Here is a 21,940-nt window from a genome sequence, read left to right on the forward strand (position 1 = left end):
AGGGGCCCCCTAGGTTTGGGGGCGCGCCAGAGCTCCGGGGTGCGGGGGGGGAAATCTTTCGGGCAGCGTCCCCGGGGCGCGGCGGCGGCGGCGGCGGAGTGGCCGGGGTCTGGGATAAGGGACAGCCCGCGGGACCGAGGGGTAGCTGGGCGCGGGGCAGAGGACACAGGCGCCTGGGCTGGGGGAGCTGCTCGGCCCGGCCCGTGGCTGCTGCAGCGGGAGGTCGCTGGGCCCGGGCCTGGCGGGTATCTGGGCCGGAGCCACCCCGGGCCTGGCACGGGTCGCCCCCGTCCTAGGCCGAGCCGCCTCTGCGCCCCGGCGGGCGGGGCTGGCTCCTGCTGCAGCCCCGGGGCTGCTGCCGACTGATGCCGCCGGGGCTGGCCCTTTAAGAACCGGCTCTGCCCGGCCTCGCGCCCCGGCCCCGCCTCCAGGCGGTGGAGGTCCCGGGGCGGGCGCACTCCCCTGGCGCATGCGCTGAGGTGCGGAGTCGGCCCGGCCCCAGTCGCGGAGGCTCCTGAGCTGTGGCCCGGCGGGGTCAAAGCACCGCCTCGCCCCCGCCTCCTTCCTGGCGGTTGGTTTCCAGGGACGCGGCGGTTGTTGTGGCTGAGAGGCGGCGCGCGAGGGGGCTCTGGCCCTTCCGGGGAGCGGCGGATCGAACACGCGGCCGGCTCGTGCCAGTGCGGAGCGAATCCGGGGCCCCGGGGCGGGTGAGAGACTGGGGAGGAGCCAGGCCGGGGGGAAGCCCCGTCCCGTGCACCGCAAAGTGCGTACACCGCCGCCTCCCGCCGCAGCACAGCTCCCTCCCCCCACGCACCCCCTATGCCCCCCCACTGCCCTCACACAGCAGCCCCCGTGCGCCCCACATACAGACCGGTCATCCCCTCTACACCCCACAGGCCCCCATAGAGCCCTCTCACCTCTACACACCGTCCTGTCCCCCCGCACATAGAGCACTTCTTAGTTGTGACAGGAACATTTTTGTTTAATCATAAACGCATAGATTTCCCTGTCTCTCGTCCTCCTTCCCACTCCTGTCTGCAGCTAAGAGGGAAGTTACTTGTCCCTTGTTAAAATGTTGGTAGCACACCATTGCCTGGTTCTCAGTGCTTTTGCCCTGAGATTTCTCTCTCTCTCTCTCTCTCTCTTTGATCTGACAGGAAATTGGAGCCAACAACTCCCATCTCCTTTCGGTCTCTGCAGAAATGGTTCAGCTCCATGTGAAGCGTGGTGACGAGAGCCAATTCCTGCTGGAAACAACATGCGGCATCTCCATGGAAGACTTAACACAGCAAGTCACCAGGATCTACAATCGCAGGCTCAAAGTGCAGCGTATTTGCTCAGGTACTAGCCAAATCCATACACCACACAAGCGACCAGGGAATTCTATCTCTTGTACTTACGTAGCCCCATAACCACATCTGAAAGTCTCATAGCTATTCATGTGTAGTAGGCAAGTACTGCTATGCTCATGTCACAGTTGGGGAACTGAGGCGCAGAGAGAGTAACTAAGTTGGCCAGGAAGCCAGTGGCAGAACTGGGAAGAGAGTAGAGCTGATTGAAAATCATTCCGATTAAAATTTTTGAACAAAAAAATATGCTTTTGTAAAACTGAAATTTTTGGCAGGAAAATGTTGGTTTTGCTGAAAATCAAAATGAGGGGCTCTGTTTCCCCCCATAGCTTTGGGAGCTGGAGAGGCAGCTTCTTTGACCCCAGAGCTTGTAGGGAGGGCTGAACTCCTTGGCTCCCCTGAAATGAAATTTTTGTCAAAAAACCCATCCTGGAAATTTTTTTGCATTTTTGATGTTTCATCCTGATTCAGGGCAATGTTTTGTTTTAAATGTTTTTCATAGAAAGGGATTTCTATTTTTCAGGCAGCTCAAAAATTAACCACGGAAAGGGACCCTCATGGTAGTCGCTGATGATGATACTTTAGCCAGGCCAGAGGAACAAGCAGCCTCCATTTATCTTTGCCACCAGTGCTCCTGAATGAGTAGGAAACAGCAGCCATGTGCTGTCCTCACATCTAGCTTCTGGATCAGCACTTGTACCCATTTGTATGCATTTTTCTTAGCTGGCATAATTCTGTTGTCACTCATGGGTTCTGTGTTTTGTTTTTTGCGTATTTCAAAGTAGGGTTAAAACCCATTTCTTTATTTTAATGTATGCTATTTTGATGCCTCGTGTTACTTTACAGTCATTAAAACAGTTCTTAAAACCTCTCAGGCCTGCCTTAACGTAGAGACAACATTTCAGTATAAAAATCAGGATATCCTGATGTAACTACATTTTCCAGAAGCATGAAGTCTAAAAGTTGGCAAAGCCAAATTTCAATACTTTGGTGTTTTAGGTTCTCTTCCCACATCAGATTTAAAAAAAATTATTATGAAACTGTATATCATAATAAAGTAGAGTTGTGCCGTTTTTCAAATTTGTTCGTTTAGTCAAAAAATGTGAAATTAAACAAAGGAGAGTTAGGAATTATCACTAGAAAAAGGTGGTGGCAGTAAAACAGCAGGTGGCACTAGTGTACACGTGCTTACAAAAGTTCCTCTTTGCAGCTCTTTAAAAGCTGAAACTTAGCCTGTTCAAATAAGTGCCTTTGATGTAACATTGTTTTCTGCTTCTAAACTCTGACCTTGTTTTTTAAGAAATGGAGGAGCTGGCAGAACATGGTGTCTTCTTGCCTCCTAATATGCAAGGACTGACAGATGAACAGATTGAAGATTTGAAATTAAAGGATGAATGGGCAGATAAATGTGTACCAAGTGGTGGAAGTGTCTTTAAAAAGGATGAAATTGGACGAAGAAATGGACATGGTAAATGCATCTTAAACATGCATATCTCTGTATGAGCATAACTAAGATATAGCTGTATGAGGAATTTAAAATTATTTGATATTTTGACTAAATGCTGTTGAATTTCATAACAACAAACCTCTAATTTAATCTCAAAACTCTTAAACGAGATATCAAGTAGATGTTAGTGTATAGTTAAAATTATCCCAATTGGAGTATCTGTCAGCCAGTCCATTTCCTGTAAAGTACATAATTATAAAGTTATTTATAAAAGGAGATTTTTTAAAGGCAGTTCTAGTAGTATTGAGCAGCAATTAAACTCATAGAAACTGCTTGCTTGGCTGCAATCTCACAAGAAATGAGACTTGCCACATCAGGTCTTGGATTTAGACTTGACTTAATGTTGATATTAATTATTCAAGAGTGAATAACACTATACTGCTTTTCCTCAACATGTATTTTAGATTACATAAAAAAAAATGTGTTAAAAGAACAATAAGGTTGCAAAGTCAGGTTTCAGAGTAACAGCCGTGTTAGTCTGTATTCGCAAAAAGAAAAGGAGGACTTGTGGCACCTTAGAGACTAACCAATTTATAGTCTCTAAGGTGCCACAAGTACTCCTTTTCTTGTTGCAAAGTCAAGTACTCAGAAATTAGGAAATTTCAAAATTAAGGTTGCCTGTGCAACCATTATTCAGCCCCTAGATATAGTTATTAATAACATGACCACATACTATTTTTTCCACAGGACCCCAGCCTCATTTAGTGAATGGGTAGTTACTTAAGATTTCTTTTTCTCCTCAGTCATTAGATGGCCTTAGGCCTTATTTAACGTAGGTTTCCCCCTCTGTTTCTTTTCTCTCCTTTTCCCTCATCTCTCTCCATTGAAATCAGGCAGCTTCCTCCTTGTTCTCACTGCCACGGTGCCAGCAGTGTAATCATTGAGATCACAGAAGAGACAGTTTCCTTGTTCTCAGTTTCTGTGCCCCACACCATAAATGACCTTTAGCAGAAGGAAGGAGCAATAACCCTTTTGTTTTTAATTTTATTTTCTTCTTTTTCTATTTTTTAAAGTTACGTTCATGTAACCACATTTTACATTAAAGGTCAAGAAATTCAAAGCTCTAGTTCCCATAAAAGCGTAGCTCAGAATTTTTTCACAGTATAGAATGAAGAAAATAATATATACAATATGAGCCAGAGCTAATACAGGAGAGTCAAGCTTTATATGTTTCAGTATAACAAGACCATTTAAAAGGCAAAGCCCAATCAAAGTGACCTTCTGGGTGCATGTCATAAATCTTACCCTCGATTGTAAAATAGTGTTTTTGTTTCTTGTTTAGAGTACAATCAAGAAACTTAATTATGAATCTGTAGACTTATAAATAGTGAAACTAAGTAGCATGCCTTCTGGGTTTGTGATTTAGTAGTGTTTAAATTAACTTGCTTACGGTAGATTATATATGGCGTATGTAGGCAGATTTTTATAGCAAGAAATATTAATGTATTGTATTAAAGATGCATCTATTGTTTTTAAGCTCCAAATGAAAAAATGAAAGAAGTTTTAAAAAAGACAGTAGAGGAAGCTAAAGCACAAATATCTAAGGTAAGATTTTAAAGTGACGCTGAATCTTTCAACAGTGTTATGGATGCTACATAGCTCTTCTGTTTTTCAAAAATAACAGATTAATTTTTCATTTGAGTGCAAAGGACAGTAATTTCAAGTAGGAATGTAAAGTAATTTGAATAGTCTGATAAAAACTGTGAAACACCTATTCATCATTTTCTTAATGCCTTGTGGCAAGATTTTTTCAGTGAGTTGCAGAATCGGATATTAAACTCTGAGTGAATGCTCGCATCACAAATTTTGCATTAAATAATTAAACCACATTTAATTCCACTCACATGCTCTTCATTTTTTATTTGTTATTGATACCTTCTTTGGGTGAATGCTTGTCAGGTTTTTTAGTGGAAAAATTAACTACATTCAGAAATTTGTAGATTAATATTTACTCAATTATATGTAAAACTACAGCACACTATATTAATGAGCAATAGGTATTTTAAAGTAATTGAAATGAGGTGGTCTGCAATAACAGGGGACTAGACTCGATGACCCAGGGGTTCCTTCCAGTCCTGTTATCACTTTTTCATAGCCTAGATGATTTAAGCCCCGATCCTTGCAAAGCTTATCCACATGCTTAATTTAACCACGTGTAGTTACATTGAATTCAATGGAATTAGGCATGTGCATATGTCTTTGCAGGATTGAAGCCTAAATTATTCAATTCCACTTTAAGAATAGCTGTATATTTTATTTTGACACACTACTTGTTTATGACATAGAAGCACAAATGCAGTAATGACTTTTTATTCATATACTTTTCCTTGTAAACCATGGCTCTTTGAAATTCTTCTAAAGTACATAAGTTGACAGAGAAATGTTGCAAACAATGGGGATTTATATTACTGTTTTTTAGTCCCATTAGATTTAAAATGAACATGCTAATTTTTTAGGTTGGGGGCTATTCTACATCTATAGTGGCATTATAGTGGCGACCCCCCACCCCCACCCCCGTCGCTCACTCTTCCCCACCCTTACTCACTTCCACTGGGCTGGGGTAGGGGATTGGGGTTTGGGAGGGGGTGCAGGCTCTGGGCTGGGGCTGAGAGGTCTGCAGTGAGGGACGGGGCTCTGGGCTGAGCCTGGGGCAGGGGGTTAGGGTGCAGGAGGGCGTGAGTGCTGCAAGCTCTAGGAGGGAGTTTGGGTACAGGAGGGGACTCCAGGCTGAGGCAGTGTTGGAGTTCAGGAGGGGGGTGCTGGATCTGGAAGGGGGGTCAGGGCTGGGGCAGGGGGCATGGGGTGCAGGACGGGTTATGGGGTGCAAGAGGGGATATAGGGTGCTGGCTCCAGGAGGGAGTTCAGGGCCGGGGGTTGGGGTGTGGCCTCCTGCCGGGCAGCACTTGCCAACCGGGAGCCGTCGGAGGTGGCAGAGTGTGGCTGCCACTCCCGGAAGGGGCCAACGGACCCCTGGGGGGCACATGGCTCTGTGTGCTGTCCCTCTCGGCAAGCACCGCCCCCACAGTTGTCCCGGCCAATGGGAGCTGCGGGGACGGTGCTTGCAGGCAGGAGCAGCGTGCGGAGGGGGACCCATGGCACACACACCTTAGTGACAGCCACACTGTGCCACCGGAGACCGCGATCGACCTGAAGAGCCTTTAGGATCAACAGGAAGAGCTTCTAGGATCGACTGGTTGGTGACCACTGTGCTGGAGCATGCTTGCAACTTGCTTACTGTATACTCTTTGCGTCGTGTTCCCAGATGCCATAATGATTTCTCAGGAACCTATAGGATTTTTGGCACAGATTGGAGAGAAGATGGCTGGAGAGCCGTCTGTAACCTGATAGTCATTGCACAGAAGACATTATGAAGGCACACTATTGCACTGACTTAGGCAGAGATATAATTTATCCTTGTCCATGGACATTGCCAGGTACCTTCCAGCTGAAATATTTGTTAGTGAGCAGTTTGATTAATCATGATTGACTCTTCACCCATCCCTCTCCCTGTTTGTTCCTTCAGCTTGTTGATGTAACTTTTTTATTTGTAGTATTAAACTAGAACTCAGAATTGGTCTCGGAGTCTATGACTAAGAGAGTCAGGGGTTCCTGACTTCCTATCATGTTCAGTTCAGTTTCTTATTTTGATGTCTTTAGTGTTTTGGGTTCCACGTCTGCATCACTTGACTCTGATTCATTTTGGTTGGTTAAAGCAGGTGATGTAGCTATAATATCATCGCTGACAGGGATTATCAGTGTTCCACTTAGTAAGGATGTTGACCATTTTCAAACATGCAGATCTTGTCCTCAAGGATTTGCCACCTGATAGTAGGTTTTTGCCAATTGTTGTCCAGTCTCCTACCTCCCCATTTTCCATGATGTACAGAATGGTCACTGTTTTTCAAATCACAAGGTTTAAGCACTACTGACAGCTTACATGCGTTCCAGAATGGGTTCAGCAATCCCCTTGTAGTGACCCTGCTTACGAGAGCCATGAATTATGATCTCCTCATTTTAGTTTACTGCTGTTTGGCCATTCTGGTCGTGCTGGACATCTCAGCAGCTCATATATATGAGGCCTCTTGGCAATATCATTTCTAAGTATGCGGTAGATTATTAGTCTAGTGCTGAGATGCAATTCTGTGTCCCTTGCTAAATTGAATCCTGCAGATTTGGTCTCTGCTCTAGAGGAATGCCTGCATGAAATTTGCAGCTAGAGACTGTATTTTAATTTCCTGACCATAACTATTACATAGCATTGCTGTGTTTCACCATGGAGGATGCTGCATGTAAGTAGTGGATTGAAATTATTCATATATTGTATTTTTGTGAAGTGCCTTGGGTTGCTTTTGGATGAAAGGTGAAAACATGTTTTTTATTTGTATATACATTATTTATAGCTAAGAGCCTTAAAATATGGTCAATTTACTTGGGTTTGGAGGTTAATTTGTTTTCAAATTATCAGTCCATATTGATGAAAATGAACACATACAGTACTTTTCTTGCCAAGTTTGATCTTACAGATTGGGTGGGGAGCAATATACTGTACTTGCCAGCTAATGAGGCTAGTAACGGCCACAAGGAGGCATCATTCTTTTAGTCTCCTTTTTATAACTCCCCGTATTGAAAACTTTGGCGAGGCAAAATTCATTAGTGAAATATAAAAGTTTGTTTCAGCTGCTTCTTGTTTCTTCTAATCTGTGCAGTGATTATTCCAATCATATGTTTGCAGTGTTGGAGCTGTGACAGTCCCAGGATATTAGAAAGACAAGGTGGGTGAGGTAATATCTTTTACTTAACTAACTTCTGTTGGTGAGAGAGACGAGCTTACACAGAGCTCTTCTTCAGGGCACCAACAGAAGTTGGTCCAATAAAAGATATTATCTCATCTACCTTGTCTCTCTATTCAGGTCATACAGCAATTAAGTGTCTGTGCTGCTACAAATCTCCGTATGAGCTGCTCAGAGTGCTAAGCATTGCCTTAAGAGCAGATCCCATTTGTGTTTTGCTCATTCTTGTCTTTCATTTGCAGGTGCTCTTTTATCTGAAGTCTCAGGTCTATACGACCCCTTCTCTAACCCTCATTTGACTTTTACTACTTTTTAACTTTTGTCCATGAATCACAGATAGTCGAAATAAGAAATTTCCCCCTCCAGTTTCTGCAGTCATCGGCACGCTTATTTGAATGCCTGTGTTCAATAGACACCTACAGCAGAAATTTTATTAAGTTGTGTAGCAGGCATTTAATGGATATTTGAGATTTCATTCCTTTGCCAATAAAAGCAAATAGAATAACAAGACAAAAGTTTACTGCTATATGCAGCTGTTTTATGAATCAGGATAAAGAGAACTGAGAGTGATTTGCTCTGACATAAATATCTGTTTAGCCAGTTGGCTTCATTTAAATATCACACTGTTTAACATTGTGAACTCATTGCAAAACAGATGCTTTCCTCCTAACTTAATTACTTTGTTTAAATTTTAACAATGGCTCCTGTCTGTATCTCAGAAACAAGTTCAAGCTAATGTATGTGTTAATATGGAGATGGTGAAAGATGCACTGGACCAGCTCCGAGGAGCTGTAATGATTGTTTATCCGATGGGATTGCCGCCACATGATCCAATTAGAATGGAGTTTGAAGATAAAGAAGACTTGTCCGGAACTCATGTATGTAGTAACATATTTGGGTTACATACAGAGTGATTGGGTTCAATTTATGCTCTCCTAGGAAAGGAAGGAGAAATCCTTCATTTTTATGTGACAGTAATTATTTGATTTCTTGTACATATTCTGATTTCTTGTTGGTTTCTAAATATTTTTGTCTCTAATGGTTTTTAAAAATACATGAAGTGTCAATAAATTAATTTAAAAATAAGATGAACAAACATATGTTCAGTTAAAGTGCACCATACTAATGTGAGTTCATGTAGTTTTATTTGGTTGTCCACTTGAAATAGCTGGTATCTTTATAACACCACTGTGAGAATTAAACATTTTGAGTGATAAAACTGGAGTCAGAATTGAGGAGAATAATACTGTATTGGAGGGACCAAGACAATACAGATTAAGATCAGAGGAAGAAAAATATAGCGGTAACCCTTTTTTAATAAGGATAGAGGGTAAAACCAAGGGAATTTTAAATGTTAACTGAGCTTGTTGTTGTTACTCCCAGAGGGATCATCTTATAAACTGACTATGGAAGGTTGCTGCAAGAGTCTCTGTTTCTGCAAAAATTACTAGTGTTGTATTTTTTCTTGCAAATTATAATTGTCACAGGCTGGACTTGAGGTTATTGAAGAGTCTGAAGCACAATTGTGGTGGGCAGCAAAGGAGTTAAAAAGAACAAACAAACTTTCAGACTTTGTGGGCAAAAATGAAAAAACTAAAATCATTGTCAAGCTACAGAAAGTGAGTATTACTGTCAATCTCTACTTATGATTCAGTGCTGACTTTTTTTTTACAGCAGAGAATTTCTAATTGATTTAGAAAATGGATCTGGTTAATTTCAGCTTGGGTCTCTCAAGGTCATAAAACCAAGACTGACTTAAAGACTTCAAATACTGTAAGTCTTCTGTTTTTATTAATTCCTTTAGTCAGCAGTGAAATCCTGCCTATACCCCCAGAATATACTTTTGAAAGAACAACCAAAAATTGCAGATATTAAGGTTTGCATTAGACTAAAAGTTAAATAAAAATGCCATTTGATGGAAGTTGAGACAGAACATTTGTTCTTCAAGTGATTGTCCTCATGGATTCTCTTTCTGATACATGTGCATCCTATGTGCAAGATCAGATTCTTTTGGCCACAAGTGTCCGTTGGGGTTGCATCTGCACCTTGGATGCCCTCACCGCATCCGCTCACACCTGAAGTCATAAAGGATGGAGTGTGCCCAACCATCCCTCCATTCCTTCTTACTGACTGTGGCTGCTAGACAGAACCCCTGGAGTGTCTGCTTCCTTGTCTATTGTGAGACTTTCCGTGTGTGTGTGTGTGTGTGTGTGTGAAGATAGGTAATGTGGTAAGCTGAATTTTTCCTCTTTTTATACCCATTGGCCCTCTTTTTTTTTCCTTTCCTTTTTTTTTTTTTAAGTGAAACTTTATTTGTGCTAGGGACTTCCCTAGTACCAGGATGTAGCTAGGATTATGGCTGAAACAAAGCCCAGAGGTTTCAAAACTTGCCTCTCCTTTGAGGCTTTTCTGCTCAATGACAGCCACTCAAGCTGCCTTTTTTGTCTCGGTGAGGGGAACATCATCCCTCCATTCCTTCTTACTGACTGTGGCTGCTAGACAGAACCCCTGGAGTGTCTGCTTCCTTGTCTATTGTGAGCTCAGACTAACAGTTCCCCCACCACTCAGGGTTAAACAAAGACTGCGAATGGCTAGCCAACTACAAAAGCAGTTTCTCCTCCCTTGGTGTTCACACCTCAGCTGCTAGAAGAGGGCCTCATTCTCCCTGATTGAACTAACCTCTTTATCCCTAGCCTGATTCTTGCTTGCATATTTATACCTGCCTCTGGAAATTTCCACTACATGCATCTGACGAAGTGGGTATTCACCCACGAAAGCTTATGCTCCAATACGTCTGTTAGTCTATAAGGTGCCACAAGACTGTTTGCCGCTTTCTTGGTACTGAAGTTCTTCTCAGTACCAAGTGATGTTGCAGTGACTACACAACATGAGTCACCATTGCTCTTCTCAGCCAACAGAACATCTTTTGCTTCATTGTTTAGTAGTACTACTACAGTACGAGTCAGCTCTTCAGCTCCAGTAGTGGGGGAACTCAAGATCACCAGATAGGGTAGCTCAAGTCACCTCCAAGAGATCTAAATGATTTTTACACATACCCAGATCCTGGATCACTGGGAGTGACATCAGCAGAGACCCACAAAGATGATGATGGAAAACAAAGATCCCAAAAAGCTAAATTTATTTGGCAAAATGATTTCTTCATTATCAAGTCTGTAGATGTGCATCTCAAATTACCAGGAGCTTCTGTCAAAATCTGGTTACCTTAATTTGGAAAAGGTAACACGATTTATAGAGAAACTCCCTCAAGAACATAGGGAGGAACTGAAATTTATTGTCTGAAGGACAGTTCGTAGCTTGAACATCAGTATAGGTTGCATTAACTGCTTATAATCTGGCAGAACTCTCAGTAGCCACTTCCATTGCCATGTGCAGGGCATCATGGTTCCAGTCTTCAGGACTACCAAAAGAAGTCCAGATGAAGAGAAGGGATCTCCCTTTTGAAGACTGTGATCTGTTCAGTGTGCATATCGCAGTCACATTCCTGGCCCTGGAACAGTCTGCATAGTGGAGCTGCCAGTCCCAGAACCGCAAACCACTAGGAACAGCAGCACAGTGAAACTGAGTAGAATGTCAATTTCATATATTTGGTTTTGGAAACGCCATGTTTTGGTGTTTCCTAAATGAAATTTTTGATTCACCAAGAAATTTTGTCAACTTGGTTTCATTCCAATGAGGAACAAACCCAGATTTCTGGTCATATTTGTGGATATTATACCTTAAGTATTCTACACTTTAACATTCTGGGCCAAGATTTTCAAAAATAAGTACCTAAATTTAGGCGCACAAAGCCATATTTAGGCACTTTAGTAAGCAACCTGTCTTTTGAAAGTGCTGAGCAGTCATCTGCTGTCATTGAAATAGCCTATTTTATCATTTGTTATGTAGGCCTGTTTCTGGGATGTGCAGAGATTTATCAGTACAATTTAATTTCATACATACATGTTACACTAGCATTTGTACCATCCTTAGTATCCGAGATTAAAGATGAAATCTAAGTATACTTCTGTTAAAATGTAAATTTTAATTGCTTCTCATAGATTAAACTGTTTGTGTCATGAATAAAGTGTACATAGACAAACTGGTTGAACATGGATAAAACTGTTCTTTGAATTTAAAATTCAGCATAATTGGGGGGAAAAGCACATCATGTGTTTCACAAATTTAGATACTAAGATTGTTATGCATATGAGGACAATAGTGAGACATCTTTGAGAATCTTAGAATTGTGGAAAAATAGAATTTAAACAAGACATTTTTAAAAATGTTTTATTATTGGGTTTGTTTTGTAACCTTAAGAATTGCACCATTAAAGCCAATGACAACTTTGCCATTGACATCAGTGAGTACAGGCTAAAGCTTTCTGAAACATTTTGTTAATTACTTTTATAGTAGAAATTTCAGTATTTTTAAGTTCATAAATAAAATAGACAGAGGCCACATCATCAAGCTCACAACTCCCTTGACTTTAATATAACTGATTGGGCCCAAAAGTGGAGGAATATTTCTCAGTTAAATAAAACCTTAACGTTGATTCTTCTGTCTTATAGAAAGCCATGAAACTTGACGACTTACTGTTTGAGGAAATATTTGTTTAGCACCTTAAGATTCTTGTGTACTTATTCTTTTGTACTGAACGTACCATCAAGAATAAATGTTATCAATTTACTTTCAGAAAGGACAAGGTGCCCCATCACGTGAACCTGTGATAAGTAATGAAGAGCAAAAACAGATGATGCTGTATTATCACAGGAAGCAGGAGGAGCTCAAGGTAACAAGTGATTCTACTGTGTTACATGACACAACAAATAGAGTGAAGCAAATATAAGTAAATCTCTTTTCAGTTATTTCATAAAAGCTTCTTTGTTAATTTTATTTGAAACAATTTTATTTGCAGAAATTAGAAGAAAATGATGACGACTCCTATTTAAATTCAGAATGGGCAGACAGTCATGCTTTGAAAAGACAGTTTCATGGTGTAAAAGATATTAAGTGGGGACCAAGATGAAGCTCTCCAAACAGACTTTTTATTTTAGAAATAAATAAATAATTGACCCACCCTTGTTTTGGAAATGACAAGCACATTAGTAAACCTCAGTTAGCATTTGTGGCAAATGTTGAAATTTCCAGTTTCTTAGTAGAGGTTCATTTTAAGCTTGAGTTTTTCAATGAAAATGTCACATTTCTATTAACTGTCTATAGCAGGACTCTTCTGTAGTATGACTATGTAGATTACACATTGTAAATTTTCATAATTCTGTTTTTACAAATGTTTGTAACTGGAATAATTAAATCTTAAATTATTTTGCAGACAGCATTCATAGCTAATAAAAATAATTAAATGGTTGTGCTGGTAGCCTTAAAGTTCTCCTTTATTTTGAAAATCAGTTTTCATGTGTATCATTTGAATCAATGCAAATTCAGTGGCGTTCGCTATTTGTTTGTATCTTAACCCCCAGGTTCATTTAAAAACTGACAGTTTAAAATTAATGGATTTTTGTTAGCAATTATTTAAACAAAGTAGTTTTGTTTGAACACCGATAAAATGAAACTTTTTTGGTATGTGGCGGTTCAATGACAAGACAGACACAGCTTTTAGCAAGCAAGCAGGCTGGTCTTTGCCAACGGGCTTTTGCCTGTCAGCTTTCCACCTTCCCCTTTATTCTCTCTCTCTCTCCCCCCGCGCATTACATTTTCCAACAGATAAAAGGAATACATTGGCTTTGTTTAACATTCTTATTTACCAATTTCTATCTACCGCATTCCTTGCTCTCGGGCCTTGAGCCCAGTCCTGGGAGGCTTCCCATGCTTCATATCATCTTGGCGAGATTCCAAGGTTGATGCCCTTGAAAGGAGCTGTGTGTGCACTACTCCTACACAACACTCCGGGTGTGCCCTGAATGTTGCCAAGTGCATAAACCTTTATGAATCCTACATCCCCTCCTTTTTTGTTTATTTGTGCTCGGCCATCTCATGGTAGCCATCAATTTGCATTTGCAAGCCAATTAACTCCCGGACAGACAAGGTCATAACTCGTGGAGCCTGCCAGGGCGGGTCTCGACAAAGCCTTAACAAAAAGGAAATACATTGCACACAGCAACAGCAAAAAATAAGCTTAAGAAGGTAAAGTGTGATTGGCCGGGCCCCAATTAGCCATGCTAAAGTACTGGGAAGAGAGGTTCGAGTAAGCAGCTAGCATCATCTCATTCCCAGTTTCCGCAGGGTGATGACATACTGGAATAAGGCACGTACCTAACAATTCTTCAGCTGCTACAAAATCAAATAAACAAAAGTGGGTAACATTTGCTATTGAAGCCAATCTTTCCCATAGGTTATATGTCATTCGGGCCCGTAATGGAGGAAGCGCTCCCGAATCAACCCCTCCAGGAAATAGCAGGCACAAAAGGCATACAATCAGTACAGAATTAGCAGTAATTTGGGCGAGAATTGCCACAAACAAAGTCTCAAGAGTCTCTGGCTGTTGGTTTGCTGCCAGTCTTCGTTGAGCCGCGGCGACCAATGCTTTTACTGCTCCGCATGTCACGGGCTGGCTTGGGATGCTACGTCTCTTCCGTCTCCGTCCCGCCGTTGTCGACCCGGGACGCACCGCGTTTTCCTCCAAGGTCAGCTGAAAATCCGGTATGGGGTTCGACAGCCCCTGGTGCCATGCCATGCTGTTTCAGTGCCGGTCGCACACACCGGGCTGGAACCCACAACGGTCCTGCAGGGAGAGACACAGCAGCATATCCCCGACCCCAAGTGATTAGAGGTACTGGGCCCAGCCACTGCGGATCGGGCAGCTGACGGTAATAGACACGCGGTCTTTCCATTTGTGAAAATGCCGATCCGCGGGGGTCTGCTGATCTGCGTTCAGCATTAAATTATTTAAAGTAAACAAAAGGATATGCAGTTGTTGCTGAATGTCTCCTAAAATTCGGAGACGCAGCTCCCCTTGTTTTAATTGTTTGTCGAGCAAGATTTTTAGCATATGATTTGCACATTCAACAATAGCTTGGCCTGTGGAATTATAAGGGATCCCGTGTTTGAGACGGACGTCCCATTGGGCACAAAAGATGAAAAGTGCTGTGGAGCAATAGCCTGGGGCATTATCCATTTTTATCTGGCTCGGGTGACCCATAACAGCAAAACAGGCTAGCAAATGGTGAATAACTTTGGGACTGGCTTCCCCACGCTGTGGGGTCGCCCAAAGGAATCCCAAATAGGTATCAATGAAAACATGTAAAAACGAATAGGGGTGGAATTGTGGCACATGAGTGACATCCATTTGCCATAGCTGATTTGCTGCGGTACCTCTGGGGTTAACAGCATAAGAAAAAGTAGGAGCAGCAGCGGCACAGTGGGGGCAGGAACGAACAATGGAACGTGCATGATCAGCAGGGATGTGAAACTGCCGGGCCAAAACAGAGGCAGATTGATGAAAAAAGGCATGGCTTTCAATGGGGTCAGAAAAGAGGGAATTTACCTGACCACATAATGCGCGATCGGCGCGCGCATTGCCCTCAGTGAGTGACCCAGGCAAAGGGGTATGACTGCGAATATGAGCAACAAAGTAAGGGAAATTACGAGTGGAGATAAGATATTGCAAAGACAAAAATAGGCGAAGGAGGTCCGCATCGACCTGGGGGGTAATGAGGGCAAGGGGTAAATGATCAATTACTTGATAAACATAATGGGTGTCCACGATTAAATTAAAGGGACAATCAGCAAAAAGTTGAAAGGCTAAAATAACAGCAGCTAATTCCAAGGACTAGTAAAACTCTCCAAGCGCTGTGCATGCAAATATTGTTGTACAAGTGAATGAAGCGCTTTCAGCTTTTCTAGAGGGAGGGGCCACTGGTCAATCCAGACGGGCTCTAAGGATTGCCATACCAATGGTAATGCGGATGGCAAGGTGGGTGAGGGAGGATTTTGGGCCATTATATATTAATATCGAGGGTGGTGTCCAGCTTTGTAAGTAAATCATGGCCCCAAATATTGAGGTGGACAGGGAGTACAAAAGGGCGGATTGTAGCAAGGGCACAGCCTCCTGGTTTAGAGACCGTGACCTAAGACAAACTTTGGCGCCCGGGTTTGCTACCCCCGATCCCCCACAACTCTTTAGAAGGAACTGTTGGCCAACCGACTGGCCACTCTGGATCACAAATCACCGTAACGTCAGCTCCAGTGTCCACCAACCCTGTAAAAGGAACATTATTTAAGAGAAGTGTTAACTGAGGTTTCGAGGGGCAGACCGAGATTGTCAGAGCAACAAGTGGAGAGGACGTATTGTGAGACGGCGACTGAGCCAGCGTCGATCCAAAGCCGTTCCTGCCCCGGGCTCGATCCTCTGCGGCTGGCACCTGATAGGGGACTAAAATCAATTGTGCAATTGACCGTCCACGTGGGAGCGACTGTGGAAGATGGGTCCACACCTGAACCTTAATAACGCCGGTGTAATCGGCGTCAGTGACCCCTGGGATAACAAAAAAACCCTGTTTCCCAGCATGTGAGCGAGGGAGAACCAGACCCACAAATCCAGCAGGGAGAGGTCCCGTCACCTGTGTAGGTATGGCGCAAACCTCCCCCGGCAACTGAAAATCAGCGTCCTCCTGCATAATCAAATCAAGTCCTGCACTTCCGGCAGTCGCCGCCCTCATGGAGTCTATGGATTTTAAGGCAGAGGAACAGTTGTCTGAGTGGGAAACACCCCCGTTTGGCCCTGGGTTTGGGGGGGACCCGTCGTGCGGTTTCCCGACCCGCTACGACACTGATTAGCCCAGTGATAGCCCTTCCGACACTTGGGGCACTTCTTTGAGGGGCGGGCGGGCGCCGTCGATGAGCGGCATTCCCGCTGAAAGTGACCCTCCTTACCACAGCGGTAACAACGCTTCCCCTCCTTCCCGGTTTTTCGCAAGGCTGGAGTTCTGGCTGCCGCCCTATGTGCTTGGGTTCCGATGTTTTGGCACGCCCGCAGCATGTCCGACAGCTCTAGAATTCCAGAGGCTTGTGCAGCCTGGAGAGCACGGCGGCAATCCTCGTTCGCATTTTCAACCGCCATTTTTAACAGGATCTTCTGAGCTGCTGCAGGGTTATCCACCTGTCGGAGGATAGCCTCCTGCAATCTGTTGGTAAAATCCATAAAGGACTCTGATGCACCCTGACGGATACTGGCAAAGCTTTTGGTAGGACTGCCTGAATCCGGGACCTTCCGGAAAGCATGCTGAGCGCAGGTGGAAATAATGGGGAAGACGGCCTGAGGGAGTTGAGACTGCAGCTGAACGGTAGCAAACTGGCCCTCCCCTGCCAACTGCTCATAAATGATACCTTGCTGTCTATATACCTGGGCTTGGCGTTCCGTCATCTGCCGATACTCACTAAGCCAAATAACATACTGACTGGGTGTCAGCATCATGCGCAACAGCGCCTTCCAATCTTCAGGGATCAGGGAGTACCCAGTACCTAGCCCTTCAATGAGACCACTCACACACGTGCTGGTCAGGCCGAACTCGCGAATTGCTTTCTTTACCTCTCTGATCACCGAGTAAGGCAAACTGACCCAGTCTGCAACCTGGTTGCCCTGGCCATCATCCTGCCAGGTCACAGGACAAACTGAGACCAGATCAGCCAGCTCCTCTGCTGTAAGATCTGAGCGAGTCCTCGCTGCGTGAACCATTTGTTGCACCAGCGAAAGCCCTTGAGGAAACGCGGAGGACCCCCGGGGGGGCCCCGGAGCATGGGGCCCCACATCACACACCGGCTCTGGTGGGGAAAGCCAGGGAGGCAGTGGTAATAGAGGCACTGGGGGCGAAGCAGGGGGAGGGATGGTTGCAGGAGCGGACGGGGGTGGCGGGATCGGCAGCCCCTCTGTTGGCGCGGGAGAGGGTCTTTCTGAGGTGACACACCGTGTTGCATCGGTAGGAGGGGGGGTGGCTGCAGGAGCGGACGGGCGTGGCGAGATCACCAGCCTCGCGAGGGAGGGCCTGTCCGGGGCGACACGCTGTATCGCGTCGTGGCAGAGGTGCCAGGCATGTAAAGCCTGCACGGACGCCCGAGGCTCTTTGTGCAATGTCTGGCCCAACCGCTCCCAGTCCGCTAGCTTAAGGGTTCCGGCTTCAGGGTACCATGGGCATTGGGCACTCACCTCCTGTAGCAGGAGAGTGAGTTCTCGAGTGGGGCAGTCATGCTGAGCCTGCTGTAGCTCATTGCGGTGTTGCACTTGCAAAGCAGAGAGGGAGCTTCCCATACTTACCACAATGAAAAGTACTCACCGGGATCCACGAAGCGGATGAGTGACGCGTCTGAAACCCTTGCCGGGCGAGGTGAGTGCTGAGGGCCCCACGTTGGGCGCCAGTTGTGGCGGTTCAATGACAAGACAGACACAGCTTTTAGCAAGCAAGCAGGCTGGTCTTTGCCAACGGGCTTTTGCCTGTCAGCTTTCCACCTTCCCCTTTATTCTTTCTCTCTCCCCCCGCGCATTACATTCTCCAACAGATAAAAGGAATACATTGGCTTTGTTTAACATTCTTATTTACCAATTTCTATCTACCGCATTCCTTGCTCTCGGGCCTTGAGCCCAGTCCTGGGAGGCTTCCCATGCTTCATATCATCTTGGCGAGATTCCAAGGTTGATGCCCTTGAAAGGAGCTGTGTGTGCACTACTCCTACACAACACTCCGGGTGTGCCCTGAATGTTGCCAAGCGCATAAACCTTTATGAATCCTACATTTGGTATGCTTCAGTTTCACTCCACATTTTCCTTATTTTTCACTTATTTTTCTTTTAAAACTGAAACTATTAACTGCGCTCAGTTCCTTGCTGTCTTGTTTTCATATATCATCATTTTCATGTGTAGACTAAAGGAAATCCAGTTGTAAATGATTAGCATCATTTCTGAATAGGATTGAGACAATGCAATAGCTGTGTCTATGTGAAGGTGAAATTTTTAAGATTGTAAAACAAGTTAGGCTTTGGAAAAAGTTACAGCGGTTGTATCAATATCACATTTTCTTTCAAACAAATACTTCTTATTTTAACATTTATTATAAAAGTGGCCAGTTATAATTGAGTTTCCATTATAAGCTTGATTTTGGCCCCTCTCTGAAATCCCCACAAATACTTATATCGCTCTCAAAGTTTATAGCAGTAAGTCTGGGTTCAAGATACAGGGTGTTTGGGGTGTTTTTTGCTTTTTTATCAGATTTAAAGTGAACTGGACATGGGGCTTCTGAATTATGGCACCCTTCAAATAGGGATGTTCACGAGAGTTCACTTGTTGCCAAGTGGTAGAAGAAAAGGAAGATTCTGTTAGCTGAAATCCAGTGCACAGTACCAAAGACTATTTGATTACAATCAAATTTGAAAATGTAATAACTTTTTCAGTAGACAAATTGCTGTGGATCATTGGCTGACAAATGTAGGTGTCAAATGATGGCTGGAGAGCTGTTCTTTCATTTGTTTAACTAAAATGTAAAAGGAAGTCTAGCCCTTCTTAACTTTCAGTAGATAACTCAAGTCATTTAGGGAGGCTTACCAATGGGAGAAGAATATTTTTCACCAAAACTGAAGTTAAGACAACCTGTTTGTAAATTAACCCACTTTAAAGGAAAGTAGTCTCCACAGTAACCAATTTTTATTGAGGAATCTTAAGTATGTATTTAAATATGCCAGCAAAAAGAATAGAGTACATCTTTACAATAGTAACAAAAATTGTAGATTCTCAATTCCTTGTTCTTTTTTTGTAAAACAAAATAATATAGTGACGAAACTAGAACATTTAATTCTTGAGTGATGAAGTCTGTGTTACTGGTAGGCACTCTTTATCAAAATCAAAATTGCATAACTTTCTAGCTTTAGAACAAAATGAGACACAAAATCAGATTAACTAGGTTAATCTACTCAATGGGAAATAGGTAAAGTATGACTCCCTTCTATGATGTGTGTGTCTCTCTCTCTCTTTCCAGTTCCCTGCTAGCCTTTGTTCTCTTCTCCTGCACAGCTTCCTAAAATGCTCATTTCCCCTGGCTCTTAGTGGTTCTGTATGAGGTGTGTTAGGGGAGGAGAGCAGCTGGCAAGGGCTTGGAGGCATTGAGGATTCCAGCAGAGCAGAGGGAATATAAAAAGGGACATGGGGGGCAGCAGAATGGGGGACATTCATAGAAATCATGGAATATCAGGGTTGGAAGGGACCTCAGGTGATCATCTAGTTCAACCCCCTGCTCAAAGCAAGACCAATCTGCAATTTTTGCCCCAGATCCCAAAATGGCCCCCTCAAGGATTGAACTCACAACCCTGGGTTTAGCAGGCCCATGCTCAAACCACTGAGCTATCCCTCCACTATTCTTGCAAACTTTAGGAGGTTCCCCCATCTTCATGATCCTTACAACCCCATCAGATCCTATCCTTCCCCCACACACACCAGAAGTTTTAATATTTATTTAGACTTGTGCATACCAAAAATGGTCCCGTCCATACATTCTAGGTGCCCTTGACATATTTTAAGAAATACAACAAAATTATTGTCCAGGTGTAACTACTCTGCAGCAGTACAATTAAATATAATCCAGTACCAGCAAACCAACACAAAAGCTTACCCTCTATCAATTCCCCACCCTTATCATTTTCCACTGATTTCAAATGTCTGGGGAAAGGATGAGCTTTGCAGCATGTGCTGATCTTTGTTATTCATGCTGTTTCAGACTTGAGGAAATTAAATTCCTCTTCATCACTCAACATGCTTGGGAGCTTTATTAGGTCCAGCAATCCCCTTAGAAGCCTAAATAGGGGCACTGGGAGACTGATAAGATTGCACATGCTCATGTGTCTGATCATCCATTTTAGCTTGTTGGAGGCTAACTGGTCTCCTAAGGCTTGCAGTAGTTGGGGGCTCTCCAACAACTCCTCCAGGAATTATCCCAAAATCTGTGAGGTTGTGGAGGCATGCATCTTCTAGTTTATAAATTACAGATTACAAAGCCAGAAAAGACTACAGACTTGTCAAATGGCTGCTGAATTTGCTTGGGTGGAGCCCTGTTTCAGTATGCACCACCTAAGGTCTCAAGGAGTAGGTTTCCCCTCATGCATGTCAAGATATCCATAGGAAAGCAGGGCAATGCATGTCATTTTGAAGACATCAAGGTCCCCGGAAGGGGAGCCCTCACTCTTGTGCACCTCGTAAGGGAGAGTCTTCACACACAATTTGCACCAAATTAATTTAAATGGGGTTAGCTAAACTGGTGCAACTTCTTGTGCATGGGCCCTTATATCAGGTTAGCTTGCATCTGTACATTCACCAAGGCATGCTAAACTGCTACAAACCAGGTTTAAAAAGACAGGAATATCCACACGCGGTTGTATTAGTTTTTAATTAATTGGTATAAAATCACACCTTTAAGCTAACCAATTTATTTGAGCATAAGCTTTCGTAAGCTACAGCTCACTTCATCGGATGTAGCTCACGAAAGCTTATGCTCAAATAAATTGGTTAGTCTCTAAGGTGCCACAAGTACTCCTTTTCTTTTTGCGAATACAGACTAACACGGCTGTTACTCTGAAATCTTTAAGTTGTTACCACTTTGATTTAAGCCTGGTGTGTATACAGTTATTGACTTATAAGGGAGCCAGGGTTGATCAACAACTTTTGAAAATCAGTTTTATTTAGGTGTCTGTGTTCCCAGGTTTGACATATTGGGCCACAGTCAACATATGGTACCACTGTCATATTCTGCATTCCCTTCTCCCCCAGATGATATGATGTGCGTGTCACTGGTTTAGGTACACGGACATGGAACGGCAGAATAGAGGGAGGCAAATAGAGGGAGTTTGCCTGCGAGGAGTTTCCACAGAGTTGTTTTGCCTTTCAGGCTTCTGTGAGTGGTAAATACAACGTCTGAAGAGGCTCATAGAAGGAAGACATTATGCATAGGGAGCAATCAGCTGTTGTGACCTGCACAGGCTATGCCATGTTTGTCTTTCTCCCAGAGGATAGATGCAACTTCGTCTGTACGAAGTGCAAGCTGGTCTCCATACTGGAAGAGAAGGTTAAAGGACTAGAGACCCAAGTATCAACGCTGCATTGCATCAGAGGAAAGGAAGATTTTCTGGATAGAAGTCAGCGTTTGGTACTGCAGGCACAGCATGCTGAAGAATCAGAGAGGGCAGTGCAGAATGGGGAAGAATATTGGCAGCATGTGACCTCCAGAAGAAGAAAGAGGAGAACCCAGATAACCCCAATGCAGATAGAGGTAAGAAACCGTTTTCAGACTCTCTGCATGAGTACT

At 43.7% G+C, this 21,940-nt stretch overlaps 1 protein-coding gene across 5 annotated transcripts; it reads left to right on the plus strand.

Annotated features, from left to right (window-relative positions):
- Nucleotides 1–466: 466 nt before the first annotated feature.
- On the plus strand, nt 467–12,893 carry CFAP298 (cilia and flagella associated protein 298). 5 transcript variants are annotated; one of them, XM_074970752.1, is made up of 8 exons: nt 467–707; nt 1,201–1,341; nt 2,650–2,817; nt 4,334–4,401; nt 8,366–8,524; nt 9,134–9,265; nt 12,340–12,435; nt 12,562–12,893. In XM_074970752.1, the coding sequence occupies exons 2-8, from the start codon at nt 1,203–1,205 to the stop codon at nt 12,670–12,672; spliced, it is 873 nt and encodes a 290-aa protein (XP_074826853.1). In that variant the 5' UTR covers nt 467–707; nt 1,201–1,202; the 3' UTR covers nt 12,673–12,893. The 5 variants fall into 5 exon arrangements, with proteins under 5 accessions (XP_074826853.1, XP_074826834.1, XP_074826841.1 ...); XM_074970733.1 differs by having other exon boundaries at nt 467–763; nt 1,158–1,341; nt 12,562–12,891; XM_074970740.1 differs by having other exon boundaries at nt 467–677; nt 1,158–1,341; nt 12,562–12,891.
- The last annotated feature ends 9,047 nt before the right edge of the window (nt 12,894–21,940 follow it).

Source organism: Natator depressus, chromosome 1 (genome assembly GCF_965152275.1).
Source record: "Natator depressus isolate rNatDep1 chromosome 1, rNatDep2.hap1, whole genome shotgun sequence".
In the NCBI taxonomy this organism is placed as follows: domain Eukaryota; kingdom Metazoa; phylum Chordata; order Testudines; family Cheloniidae; genus Natator; species Natator depressus.